Raw genomic sequence first — 14,518 nt, 5'->3', positions numbered from 1 at the left:
TCTATACACTCACCAGCCACTTTATTAGGTACACCTGTCCAACTGCTCGTTAACGCAAATCTCTAATCAGCCAATCACATGGCAGCAACTCAATGCATTTAGGCATGGTCAAGACGATCTGCTGCAGTTCAAACTGAGCATCAGAATGAGGAGGAAAGGTGATTTAAGTGACTTTAAAGGGCACCTATGGTAAAAAATCTCTTTTTCAAGCTGTTTGGACAGCCATATGTGCATGTATGGTGTATAGATTGTCATATTGGGGTGATATAAGCACACCCAGTGCTTTTTTTTTTTTCAATTTAACAACATAAAAAACAGTGGACCAATTGGAGCGGTTTTCAAATCGACTGCAACTTTACGTAGGAGAGCGGTCCCCCCGCCCACCAATATTGATTGACAGGCGCGTCATCATATCCTCAGTTTGTTGATTCACGTACGCCATTTTCAGCGTGAGTCGAAGCGATATCACTAAAGGAACACTCTTGCTCTATTTTTAGATGCAAGGCTCATTGGGCTCAACACAAGAGCAATATTCTCCACATTATCGCTCTAATCAGAATTATTGAATGTATCTTTAGGTAGGTTTGCAAACGTGTACTTCTCATTGAGTCTACCTTATACTTCAGCCGTTTGCATTTCTCGCGATCCCAGAAGCTCCCCATGATCTTAACTAGCATGCGTTTTAGAATTCTAAACATCGGTCTCTATCAGGGTACACAAGTCGACGGCTGGGCGCCGCGGACTGCTGCAGAAACCTATGTTTAGAATTCAAAAATGCGTGGCGCGACGATTCGGGACACTTCATGTTTCTGGTGCACCACAGAGAGTGTCTGGTGTGCCGTGTCGCGGCTTCGAGTGGCGCATCCGGTGCCTCAGTCAAAGTTAATTCAGTGTGCGTGGTTATTAGTTTCTGTGTACAAGCTCGGCACTTGAAACTAGCACACAGTTGGCTGTTAAAACTGTACAAAGACACATATGATTTTGTACTCTCTGCTTGGTCTGTGTCAGAGTCGTACATGTACCTCTCACTCCTTCTCCTTCTCTGAGTCTGCCTGTCAGACTCTGTTGCAAACGCAGAGCGGGTGAGCTCATGGCCCCGCCCCCTTGTTACGTTGGCCGGAAGCCGAAACTAATTTACATGTGAAGCAACACACCCCTAAATCAGCGAACTGTGGACACGCCCCCAACATGACACTTTTTAACACATTATAATAAAAAAATCTGAATTGTGTTTTAAACTGAACCTAAACTGGCACACTCAGAAGAACCATAATATTATTATTAAATCATAAAAAACAGGTAAACTATGTGCCCTTTAAATGTGCCATGGTTGTTGGTGCCAGACGTGCTGGTCTGAGTATTTCATAAACTGCTAATCTACTTTGATTTTCATGCACAACCATCTCTAGAGTTTACAGAAAATGGTCCGAAAAAGAAGATATCTAGTCAGCGGCAGTTCTGTGTGCGCAACTGCCTTGTTGATGCCAGAGGTCAGAGGAGAATGGTCAGACTGGTTCCAGTTGATAGTAAGGCAACAGTAACTCAAATAACCACTCGTTACAACCGAGGTATGCAGAAGAGTATCTCAGAAAGCACAACACGTCCAACCTTGAGGCAGATGGGCTACAGCAACAGAAGACCACCTGGTGCCATTCCTGTCAGCTAAGAACAGGAAACTGAGGCTACAATTTGCACAGGCTCACCAAAATTGGTCAATAGAAGATTGGAAAATTGTTACCTGATCTGATGAGTCTTGAGTTCTGCTGCCACACTCGGATGGTAGGGTCAAAATTTGGCATCAACAACATGAAAGCATGGATCCATCCTGCCTTGTGTCAACAGTTCAGGCTGGTGGTGGTGTAATGGTGAGAGGAATACTTTCTTGGCACACTTTAGGCCCATCAGTATCAATTGAGCATCGTGTCAACGCCACAGCCTACCTGAGAATTGTTGCTGACCATGTCCATCCCTTTATGACCACAGTGTACGCATCTTCTGATGGCTACTTCAAGCAGGATAACGCACCATGTCATAAAGCGTGAATCATCTCAGACTGGTTTCTTGAACATGACAATGAGTTCACTGTACTCAAATGGCCTCCACAGTCACCAGATCTCAATCCAATAGAGCACCTTTGGATGTGGTGGAATGGAAGATTTGCATCATGCACGTGCAGCTGTCAATTCTGCAGCAACTGCGTGGTGCTATCATGTCAATATGGACCAGTATATCTGAGGAATATTTCCAGTATTTGTCGAGTCTATGCCATGAAGGATTAAGGCAGTTCTGAAGGCAAAAGGGTGTCCAACCTGGTACTAGTTAATAGTACCTAATAAAGTGGCCGTGAGTGTATTTTATATATATATATATATATATATATATATATATATATATATATATATATATATATATATATATATATATATAATTTTTTTACATATTTGAGCATACTGCACCAAAGCCCCATCTGAAAAAAATGTTGTAGTACTTTATAGTTAATGAACAGCATACTGTAGCACTAACTATCTTGAACTAATAAACTGTAATTAATACTGTAGTGTTTAGTTTTTACGGGTGTATTGTCATGTATAATTTAAAAGATATTCAGTATTTGATTGTTTATATTACTATAGTTGTTGTTTTGCCACAAAATATGAATTCAAGTACTTTATTATGGTTTTAAAACAATACAGTATTTAATATAAATTAGTATAGCATCTGTTTAATATGGGCTGAATTCATTTAATCCAATATGCCATAAAATAATATTGCAACCCTACAATTTAAAATGTTCTGTTTCTATTTAATATGATTTAAAACGTAGTTTACTACTGTGATGACAGCTGAAATACCAAAACATACTTATTTAATGCTCTAAAAACAGTTGTGCTGCATAGGCTAATATTTTTAATTGTACATTTAGCAGACGCTTTTGTCCAAAGCAACTTAAGTTGTTTTTTGCAGGAGTAGCTACAGTACACATATAATTGATCAAAACCTTTCAGCAAAATTGTTCAACAACTCCCACTCTTGCATGACAATTTTAATATACAATACAGCTAAAGACAAAATTATTAGGCTAAAAATTTAACAGCTAAAATTCCTTTTTTTTTTCTCAAATTAAATTGAAAAAATGTATCCAAATTGAACAATCTATTAGCATGGTTACAGAGCATAATTTGTTCAAGAAAATTACTGAACTTAACAACCCTAACTTTTTGAGGGCCCCATCACACAGGGCCCTGCCGCAGTGTGTGCCCATCCACTGGTTGTTGCTAGAAGTTGCAGACAAAAGTAAACAAGAATTATTTATATAATTTATTACATTACCCATTTAATTGTATTTTATCAATGCCTACCTCAACGCTCACAGTAATGTAAAAATATTAATTATTGTAGTGTCACAAAAATTATGCTATATTCATCAAAATATGCTATATTCATGTGATCCCCTCCTAGACCTCTGAGCTTTCAGACACTGGGTGGCGCCATCTTCCTGATCTTTACTGCTCATCTTTAAACCTTCCAAGACAAATAAGTTCCTTTCAATTAATAAATTGTGTTTCATAAATTAACTTAACTCAAATTGATTTAACATTAAATAATTTGCATGTTTAAAGAATATGAACCGACTTTACAAATAAAATTTAAAATTGCACACGATGGGATATATTTGACAATTTTGGAACTAATTTAGCAACAGTAAATACTGCTTTTTGACTGGCCTATAACTTTTTAGCAACAAAGATTGCAAGTTTATTGTATTTCTGTTTAATGCATTTTTACATAAACATCTAAATGAATCGGAAGGCGCTGACGAGGATATAATTTAGTGTATTATAATTTAGAGGCTAATTTAGCGTAAACATGATGTAGCCAATTTGTGCATTACAATACAAGCATTGCAATACAAGATGTGAACTGCAATGATCCTGAACATGTTTTACAGCGTTATAAGAAGCGCTTTGCGTTCTCTAAAAAACTTTAAATGTAATTTAAATCTTTAAACAATCTTGCAATTGTTTTATAACCCAAATAACTCATTGGGTTGCGTGGATTTTAGTTTCTTATTGTAATCTATAGGCAAAGCTTAACGAATCCTTATTTGTATATTTGAGTGTAAACTTATTTTAGCAGACAAATGTCGCCATTTTTCATAGACCATTTTAACACACTCAATGTTTGTCCTCAGTTAATGTGACAAAAGACGTTACAACACTTTCCGGTGTTGATTGCTCAATACAGCTACTTCCTACTTCACCAGTTTAAAGGATAAACACAAGTTTGAAATCATCATACAAACGTTTTCAAATGCACGCAAAACTCGAATAATCCTCCGGCTCTCAATGTTTGCCAAACACCTGCTGCCACATAACATTAGCAGCAGACACACACACCTGCCACATGATAGGCAACACAGACAACGCGCCGAAACGAGCGCTCCTCCAACACGCCCTCTTGTTCTGTTTCTCTAGAGAGGGAAGTAAACGTGAGCTCGACTCTTTCTTCCAGCACTAGACCGACTTTTATGAGAAGAAACGCAGGGGATTCTGACTGAAACAGGACCATCAACAGAACTCAGATGAACACCCAAGGCTTTGGAGAAACATTTGCAGACGTCTATCCAAATGAACCGTCCGCTTCAACCGAGCGCGCTTTGTTTTCACGGAAAGTTTTGGCTCTACTGTACGAGCGGGGACTGAAGAAGCGGTAGGATGTCAAATGCTACCACACATGACAGCTTGTACCCCCACATACGCGTTTGGGCGTCGGGGGTTTCTCTGGTCATCTTGGCTCTTTTCAACCTGGTCATCAACTGGACCATCGTGCGAGAGCAGCGGCTGCGGAGCCACGCGCGCTTCGTCCTCGTGTTTCACCTGCTGTTCTCCGCGCTGGTTTACTTCGGGCTCTGCTTCAGCTTCTACTTACAAAACTATCTGAATGCGGCCACCACGGCCACCATATGCACGGTGCTAATAAGAGGTCTGATGACCAGCGGTTCCAACATCATCCTCACAATCACGGCGATGGCACTGGACCGTTATTTCGCCATCTGCTACCCGATGCACTATGGTAAAGTTTTCTTCAAGCCGTGGCCCTGGTTCATCGGGATCCTGACATGGGGACTCGCATCAGTCATTCCTCTCACTGTGGCCCGCAGGAACGCCACGGGAACCTGCGGAAGGAAAGATTTGCAGGGCGGGGAATTACAAAAAATCATTTTGATATCGATTTGCACTGCTCTTATCGTGTGCAGCTATGTGCGGATCTTATACGAGGGGCGACGGCTGGGTGTGCTTAACCGGCGCAACCGAGCTGCGTGTCGGACTATCGCTCTCCACGGCACGCAACTCGCCGTTTACATCCTCCCAAACTTCATACTTTTTTTCCTGCATATTCTCAAGAACAAACTCAAGCCTGACACCAAAGAGCTCTTTGCTGTCATAAGTTTTGTGTTCTTCAGTCTGGCGCAGTGTTTCGCGCCGATAGTGTACGGACTGCGTAAAGAGGAACTACTGGAGCATCTCAGTCACCGGTTCCCGTGTTTATCCGGCCGGTTAAAACGCATCTTGGAGTGGACTGTCAACGTCGCTCATCCCAAACGATGTCGCCAACAACGGTAAGAGAATATGGTTGAGTAGTAATTCACTGCGCATTTGTCTTTGCCAAGGCGCATTACGCACATGTACAACATTTTAAGCTGCTTTAAGTTATATTTAGCTTTTTTATTGTGTGATCTTGTGGCTCGTGGTCATTTTTTAGACTCTCAAAGGTGGAGAAAAGTAAGTTTGAACCCAGCAATCCTCCTGTTTCAGAGGTTTACTCATTTTATGACTCAACTATAGATTTCCCCTGTGAACAAAAGTAAAAATAAATGATTAAACAAAAATGTTTATCTCAATTAAAGATTGTGATGCATTAATTCATTTTTATCCTGCACGAATGATACTGGCAGGCTGTTTTTGTATCATGAAGATGACAAGTTAAGGGAAATTCTGTCATTTCAAATGTTTTCGGGGGCGTGGCCCAATATAATTTTATATAACCACATTATACTGTATGTAAACATAACATCGCCTGTTGGCTAAAAGACAGTGTAACATCGTACCATAACTTTTTAAAGCATGCGTATTTTTAATATACTTTGTAGCCAAGACCAACATTTTTATAAATATCTGCGTGGGAGGCACAATCTGTTTCCACATCCAATAGTAAACGAATCAACGTTATAGTTTGGCCCACTCCATCTGCACAACACTTCAAATGTTTGCTGACTGTACGATTTAGGATGTTAGTAAAGACTCTTATTGGCATTAAGGCTGAATATTGTAAACTATCACAACGGTTTTCAATTTTAAAACGTACTCCAATCTCCAAAGTGCCACATGATCACTCCAATAAAAAAAATTAAAGCTGAAGAAAAATTTCTTTTACTTCTATTAAAATATATAGATACCCAATTAGTGCACAGAAAAAAATGTCCAACTTTGTTTAAATTTAGCCCATATAAATTGCTTACAACCACTTAAATGTAAAAAAAATGGTAAATCCAAGGAATCATCTTTGAATATTTTTTTTCAGTGTGCTTAGATAGCTAATTAACCTCAGTGCTACCCAAGATCTTTAACCAGAAATCTAATACTTTGTCAATAAATTTATTTAATTGTCAATAAATAAATGTAATTGTATTTTATATATGATAGTGTAGTCTATGTTATTATGCTGTGCTGCTATTTTAGGTGTGACTTTTTAACATTCTGTAAGGGGTCTGCAGATGGACAAATAGCCATTCTTGGCTAATTCTGGTACATTTTACAGTAATGTTTATTACTGCGCATTGGCCCTGTAAACAAATAAACTAATCTAAAACAGCATTTAGGAAACATATTTCATGCTTTTTTAAATCAATATAATTGCATCCAAATTGGGTAAAAGTAATTATTTGATTAAAAAAACTAACTATACCTAATTTTTGGAGGTTTGTGTAGATCTCACGCTATAGTTTTAGAAACGTGCCTCACTTTTAGTTGGTGGTTTTTATCAAAGGCTAAAGCCGCATTTCACACCTGCAACCACAGGCTTATGTCTGATGCTTGTTTTCAAACCAGAGCAGCTACTAACAAAACAATTACGCTCCTTTCAACTGGTGTCAGGGGGGAGGGGGGGTTTGCGGAGTAAATTAAGGTGTCAAAAAGAACCAATACGTTTTTATTTGTCTTTCACAGTGATTCCGAAAATGTTTTTGGGATCCTTTTAGTAAAAAGTTCTTCAATTAAACCTTTTTTAACCAATATGTAAAGAACAATTTCAGAATCTAAAGAACATTTTTCCAACATAACCTTTTGTGGTATGAAAAGTTTCCATGGCTATTATTTTTCATCATGGAACTATCAATATAAATTATAAAAAAAAAAGATAGTGGTAGACCATCTTCAATCTATAAACCGTAAAACCAACTAACGGAGGGGTTCCCTTAAAATGAGAAACCCTAATGAAAGGTGTCTGTCTGACAAATTATGCTAAATACAACATCCATGCTTAAACGTTGATTAATCTAACATATTGTGTTTATTTCAGAGAGCGGAGGATGACTTCAGAGACTTTATTATCTCGAGAGATCTCTCAAACCACTGTTTGACCACCTTTGGATTAAGAGACAAGCCCACTTTTGGCTCCTTCAAATGGAATATGCACAAAACAAGACAAACTAATACTGAATTAAGGTTTTTGCAATGCAACCTTTTTTGAAATCATCTCCGAAATTCAGGCAGCACATTTTTCGACTGTTGACTCACAAAACTTCAAGACACGAGTTCATCAAGTCTGGATACAATACCGCGACCACGTGTTCAGGAGTCACTCTTGCCAAAAGCGTGATTTTCACACCAGCAACATTAACTGTAAATAGTCCTAATGACTTACTCATGTGATGCGTCATGTGAACAATGGGAAGATGCCTAGATGTAAAGCTCATTTTTGTAAAAGCGCCACAAACGTTTTCTCTGTTAGCGCTTGATTTAGCACATATTTTGCAGTCATTACCATGTATAAATAAGCTAACGACCCAAGAAAGACTTGGATTTATACAACTGTGAAGCAAGATTCGTTTGTCATGTATGTTGTAAAACTGTAAGGTTTGTAGAATTAGATATATTATTTCTAACACTGCAGCATCCTGAGTTAACAAGATACACTGTTTAATAAGGTCACTAACGTTCATCTACAATTTCCTGTAAACGCTCACTTTACATTATATGTTCACTTCCCTCAGAAGCCAGTACACTTGGTGAAAGAACATAATGCATAATGGTTTTAAAGCACTGCAACAGGGCACATATTAATAATAATGCCTTTTTTTTGCATGATACAACTGTGATATTAACAGATATTCTCTGTATACTTGCTTAATGCCTTTCGAGAGATGCTGCAGTATCAGACGAACAATAAATATACATTTAAGAGAAACTGTTTCACCCAAAACGTGCAACAGTAGAACCAACGGTTTCTGTCATTGTCTGGTTTAGCAAACAATGGTGCAATAAGCATTTCATCTGCACTTCTCCATTTGTACTGCGTGTGGTCTTGGATTTCATGCTGTTGTGCACTTGTAATAAAAACCTTTTGTATTTATGCAAAAAAATAACGGGTTTAAGTTACTCAGTCACATAAAAAAATGATATTGAATAATAGGGTTCGGTTTGGGGTTCTTGCATGCAATGGGCTATATGCACAGCTAGTGTTTTTTAGCCAATGAAAGCTTAAATGTGACTATTTTCAATTTCATAAGGTTTCTTTTACAGCACTGATGTTAAGCTACGGTCACACCGGGCTTTGTGTGTGCGAAATTCTGTCGTGCGGCGCTGCGAAAAGGGGCGGGATTAAACAAGATGATTAGACATTTAAAAAAAGCGAGCGAGCGATTGCTCCATGTTTTAAATTTCTGTTCAGAGAGGTCATGTTTTGATCCTCGATTGGTCTCACGCAGTCAAGTGATGCGATTTCGCAGGTCAGAGTTCACCAAGCTTGAACTTTGCACCGCAGCAACATGCGAAACTTGACGCATGACCCCGCATTTCCGGTCTGACGCATTCGCGTGCGTATGAATGGAAGTCTATGGGAAGAAAAGTCAAGTGTGACCGCAGCTTTATAATGTAATTAAAATACATTCATTTAAATAGACTTAAGCATTCATTTAGTTGTTCAAGCGTAAAACGAGATGAAAGACATCAGGATCAGCAGGAAAGCGGAGAAACTCCATTGAAAACACTGGGGTAAAATAAACTCATGTTTCAAAGACATGGCAGGGGGAAATGGAAATTAATGCAGTGCTTCTTGTCCAATCGGAGACCCACTTTATATTGTATATCTAACAGGTAGTGAAGATCACTGATTTTAGAAGATATCAGACCTTAAACGTGGCAGTTTTATATTGGAAAGACAGGTCACCGGAACCACTGAGGCTGACTGGCTGAAATTAAGTCCGTGTGCATATACCCCAGACACATTACAGCTACAACTACGGCAAGTGCATGCAACAAGGACACTGTAAAAATTGTTACCAAAAGACTTTTATAAGTAACTGAGACAAACATGTGTTCATAATCTGAAAGTCAAGAGAACAGAACAAACTTCTGAGTAACTGCAGATCAGACATTCCTCATTATGACCATGGGAAAACTTAAGTTTCAGTGTGTAAAACCACTAATAAATATGTTGACCAACAATGACAAACTGAAAACATTTGGAAAGTCCTGGCAGCTGGACGCGACACTGGACTGAAAAGTTTCTTGTATTAAGATTCTTGTATTTCATTTCATATCTAGTTTTATAGTTTTTTAATTAGAAACGTTTAAAAAAAGCTTATAATAAGATGAGAGAAAAAACACTTTCCCAAGCTTTCAAGATCATCTATAAAAGCTTGTCAATTTGTTTGTTATTTTACATGCAAGACGTTTTTGCTGGGAAAATCAAAAGGATGTGATGATTACACACACTCCCAAGAGAAGAGCACACAAGAATAATGCTCAGGATAATGTAGAAAGTGCTGTTCTGTACTTTAACATCAGCATGTGATGCAAAGAAAAGGGATTTAACTCAAACTAAAGTCTCACTTAGTCAGATCTAAACAAGCCTCAGATATATTACAGAAAATACAATGTTGTCTAATTGCATACATCTGTTGACATGATGCCAGCTAAACATATCCACACCCACACTTCCCTGTTAGGGTCGTTTCTGTTGCTTTTGTATTTATTTCACAATTAAATAAAGCCAGTTTTTGTTCTTAGTTCGCAATTGACTCCTCGCTCTTTTCCTCACAGGCCAGACAATATCGCAATGATTCTATGCTTTCTTAACAGCTGTTTTCTCACTGCTGTTATTGTTTCGTTGCATTTATTATGTTACTGAGAGGAAAGAGCGCAGAACATATTTACATATTAATCTAAACTCTTCTCTCAGCAGGGTGGATTCTGTCGGAGTGCTCAGTATATTGCTAACAAGGCATTTCAAACTTCTTTTCACTTCTAATCAAAAAAGAAAAAGAGCTTTGCATTCACATCACATTCAGTTTCTTGTGCATTCGTTTTCGTTTAAGTAGCTAGCTGCAGTTCACTTAACGGCCACTGGTGTCACTAAAAACTAGGGTTTCTGTATTCTACATGCAGCCCCCTTTCACCTCTAGCTGTTATTACTTTTGTATTGTTATTTTAAGCTTGATTACATATAAAAAGCTAAATTAATTAACACAAATTCAATCTTTAATTGTACACCTAAACATCCTACTTGTTCATTTACAATACTTTAATATGAAGTATTAAAGCACTCCTGTGGTTGAAGAACACAACGTGATGGAACCCACTCGCTGAGGATTGGAGCATTGAACAGTCCCAGTAGAAAAACATGAGCGTGACTAACTGGTTAGAGAGAGGTAATGAGTGGGTGATGAGAGGAAGAACAGCCTGAGAAGCTTTAAAAGCCCAGGGGATGAGGAGCAACGACCCCTCCGTTTTCTACCACAGCCGCAGAAATGGCACGCAAGTTCTTGAAGGTCTGCTTGGACACCCCTGATCTGAGGAACTTGATGTCCTGCATGACTCTCTCGTGGGCCTGAAGAAGAATAATAATAAATAAATAAAAAATAAATAAATCACAGATTAATGCTTAAAGGTCCCATGAAATTAAAGCTTTTTAGATGTTAGTATCAGTATTGCTCATTTTTAAGATATCTATAAGGTAGTGTGTTCCGAAACATTTTAGAAGATATAAAACTGATATAAACATGTAAAGCTTGTCATTTTGTCACTTCCGTCAAAATGGATCAACGGTTTTATTCACGTCACCTCATACTTCAGTTTCTCATCAAATCATAACCAATCAAATGCTCTCTAGTATCTGACATGCCCCGCCCCCTTCAAGACGCTTCTCTTTTGCTGCGCATGAGCTCAACCTCTCTCACTGGCAGAGCGGTGATAAAACAAAACCCTATTGGCTGTTTTTTTAAAGGGGAGGAGCTACTCTATGTCCCAGCCTCTCTTTGAGTTTTGGTTGAGATTATGTCAAACGTCGAATAAAAATGCTTATTTTAAAGCACTTTACGGGGCCTTTAAGGCTCATGTACACTGTGATAGTTCACACACACTTATCATTGCATTTATTGAGATGATTTTGCCCTTGATAACCAAGTGATTTTCAATAGCGATGAGCAGAGCAAATGTGCAAAATCACTCCCAAACTTCACTTCAATGAAATTAAACTAGCTATCAAATCCTATTTGATCTGCAATTCCTCTCCATAACTCCCTCTTGTCCTCATTTTTGTATTTGCTGTGGCGCTCTTTGAGTTCAGACACTAATAAAATGGACAGCTCCCATGATTTATGCATCTTCTTTGTTATTGGAAATGTGTGCTCACCTAGTCCGGTTTGTGCTTAAAGTCCCCAAGAAATCAAAACCAACCATATGATTTTGTTAGCTCACATTGCTAGTTTCGTGGAGAACAAATTATCTGTGCATGTCAAAAATGGTTTGAAATTACAATCTTTAATTGAAATCTGAAAATGCACTTCCTGTTTGTTATCAGTTAATTTATCAGATAATATGAGTTTGAGGTAATGGGCGTGGCTAACGCTGGTTCAACTGTCAGTTTTGACAACAAGCAGGAATGGTAAGCAGGAGGTGTGTGTTAGGTTGTATTACCTCTTCTAAAACCCCTATCCCGATCTTTCTGAATGAAATGCCGACTTTACTACGTCCATTCAGCACACGGTAAAAAAACAAAAAAGAAAAATAAATAAAAACAAGCCACGCCCAAGCCATTTAAAATTCCGTTTCTCTAGGAACTGCGTCACGATATGAAAAGAATAACGAACGCAGTTTCCAGTTCACGGGGACTGTAAGAGCCACAAAGTAATGTTTATGGTAACTTTAGCACCTCCGGGGACATGAGGGAAAAGTGCCAACCTGGTCAATCTAATGTTTTTTTTTCAAATCCAGCAAGTCAAACTAATTAAAAAATAAATAAATAAATAAATAAATACATACATACATACAAGCCTGTGGCATGTATTTAAAAATAATGCTTTACCACTATTGCACACTGGTGTGTTGTGCATGCTCACATTGGCTCCATTTATTTAGTCATGAGGCTTTAAATATGGATGATAAGCATGAGTGAGAATCATCTCGGTGTGAACAGGCCTTTAAAACTGGGATAAAGCAAAAAAACTAATAATTCAAAAGGATAAAAACTGACCTCAGTGCACCAGGTTTCACACAGCATCTTCTCATGCTGAGCAGAAGTATGACCCTGACTGAGAGAACGGGAAGCTCTGAGGAAGAACAAGCAAGAAAAAAGTTGAATGGGCTTTATACACTAAAACTGATATACATCATTTTACAGTATAGAAACAGAATCGTGGTTGCATACTTTCTAATAAAACTATAATGCAGTTTTAATGTCAGAGCAAGAAAGTGAGCTTTAATATTTGCCTTAATAAAAAATAAAAATGTGACTTTAAATATGTGAAATGTGAATACCTGTCAGACAGTTTAACAGTACATATTGTAAATGGAAAACAGTAAACACATGCCTTTTGGGCTATCTTTCGATTTTAAACTTGAAGTAAACTAATTTTAAAAACACATTTTTAAGCAGGTTTTCGTGTTTCAAACAAGCCCAAACCCAGTGTGTATATTTCAAGATAATCCTCACTGAGTGTCATTTCATGCTGCTTTGCTAAAACTATAGGACCGGAGATCTGATCTGATCTAACAGCATCTAAAAACTTTGGAAAGTGGATCTCAGTTGTGGTGAATGTGTGGTGGGTATAATGGTTAGAGACATTAAGCAAAGACCAATCGCAGACTGTGTGCTCTGTGTATGCATTGGACATCCTGAGAGCTGTAGATGGTACATGTAATACGCTCTGTTTATTACATGTTATCTTGCTTTTGGAGGATGTGTTTAGAAAAATTTGCATAAGTTCCAAGAGGTGATTCTACAAATTCATTTTGATGACTGACTTTCACTTAGATGTTTGCACTACATTTGCAATGGTGTGAGATAAGATTGTCCCACTGGTTTGTCAAGTTTTCAATAATCACATATTCTGAAATCACATGACTTTTTATAATGCACACAAAGCAATTAGTTTGAAATGTGCTTCCATCTTAGTTTGTGCGTTGTTATTTTTTTATTGAATAAAATACCAGGCTCAAATGAGAAAATAAATTTCAAATCAATTCTACAAATTTACATCTTCTTGACTCAATTCACCAATTATGCAATATCCTAAAATACACATAGAACTAGGTGCAAGGACACACAGCTATTGACAGCTCTTGCATTGACCACAAAATACAACAATGCACACAACTAAAAATACAGCCTAACCACTGGTCTGTGGTTCATTTCATCTGTTTTTCGGTACTTATTGAACTAAACCCCGTATGGTGAACAACATCAGTAAAATAATACATTTATATACATGGTTGGTATCGTTTGGGGTTATTTCGATGCTGGTGCTAAATCGATACTTTTAAAATGGTATGAGTGCCAAAACGGTGCCTGCAACGATACTTTCAAACCACAACATTATTGTGGATGACTCTAGAAAAACCTTTATTTGAGTTTTAAAAATCATTTTAAATGAACAAATGAAAAGTATAAAAATGATTTGAATTGAATTGAATTAAAAATGATTTGATGATGAATTGAATTGCATTCATATATTTCTTTTGATCATTTGTTTGTTAGCATGAATTTAAGATTTGCATTATGCAATTAACATTAACTTAGCTTATTACTAACCTGTGGAAAGGCTGTCATCAAAATCAGGGAACACTTTTTCTAGGGTTGGGGCTTGTGACCACGTTTGTGGACATCAGTAATCTCACTTTATTTGCCTTAATCTGAATAAGACGATAATATGATTAAGGTGTTTACATGAGCTGCTTTTTGAATGTTCCTTTCATGATCCCGTTTTACATGTCATAAAAAAATATTTGATTAACGTCAT

At 37.7% G+C, this 14,518-nt stretch overlaps 2 protein-coding genes across 2 annotated transcripts in view; one reads left to right on the top strand and one right to left on the bottom strand.

Moving 5' to 3' along the window:
• Window positions 1-4,312: 4,312 nt before the first annotated feature.
• Window positions 4,313-8,442, top strand: zgc:194312 (uncharacterized protein LOC794943 homolog). Its single transcript, XM_056461203.1, has 2 exons — window positions 4,313-5,620; window positions 7,579-8,442. Exons 1-2 carry the CDS (start codon window positions 4,716-4,718, stop codon window positions 7,637-7,639), a joined length of 966 nt encoding a protein of 321 aa, XP_056317178.1. The 5' UTR covers window positions 4,313-4,715; the 3' UTR covers window positions 7,640-8,442.
• Window positions 8,443-9,553: 1,111 nt separating this feature from the next.
• Window positions 9,554-14,518, bottom strand: part of acadvl (acyl-CoA dehydrogenase very long chain) — a 40,191-nt gene continuing 35,226 nt past the window's right edge. The window contains exons 20-21 of the mRNA XM_056461202.1: window positions 12,754-12,829; window positions 9,554-11,109 (exon numbers count right to left, since the gene is read on the bottom strand). Coding sequence (XP_056317177.1) covers window positions 10,972-11,109; window positions 12,754-12,829 — 214 coding nt within the window. The 3' untranslated portion in view covers window positions 9,554-10,971. The remainder of the gene's footprint in view (window positions 11,110-12,753; window positions 12,830-14,518) is intronic.

Source organism: Danio aesculapii, chromosome 7, assembly GCF_903798145.1.
Source record: "Danio aesculapii chromosome 7, fDanAes4.1, whole genome shotgun sequence".
NCBI classification, from domain to species: Eukaryota; Metazoa; Chordata; class Actinopteri; order Cypriniformes; family Danionidae; genus Danio; species Danio aesculapii.
This window is presented reverse-complemented; position numbering and strand designations above follow the sequence as displayed.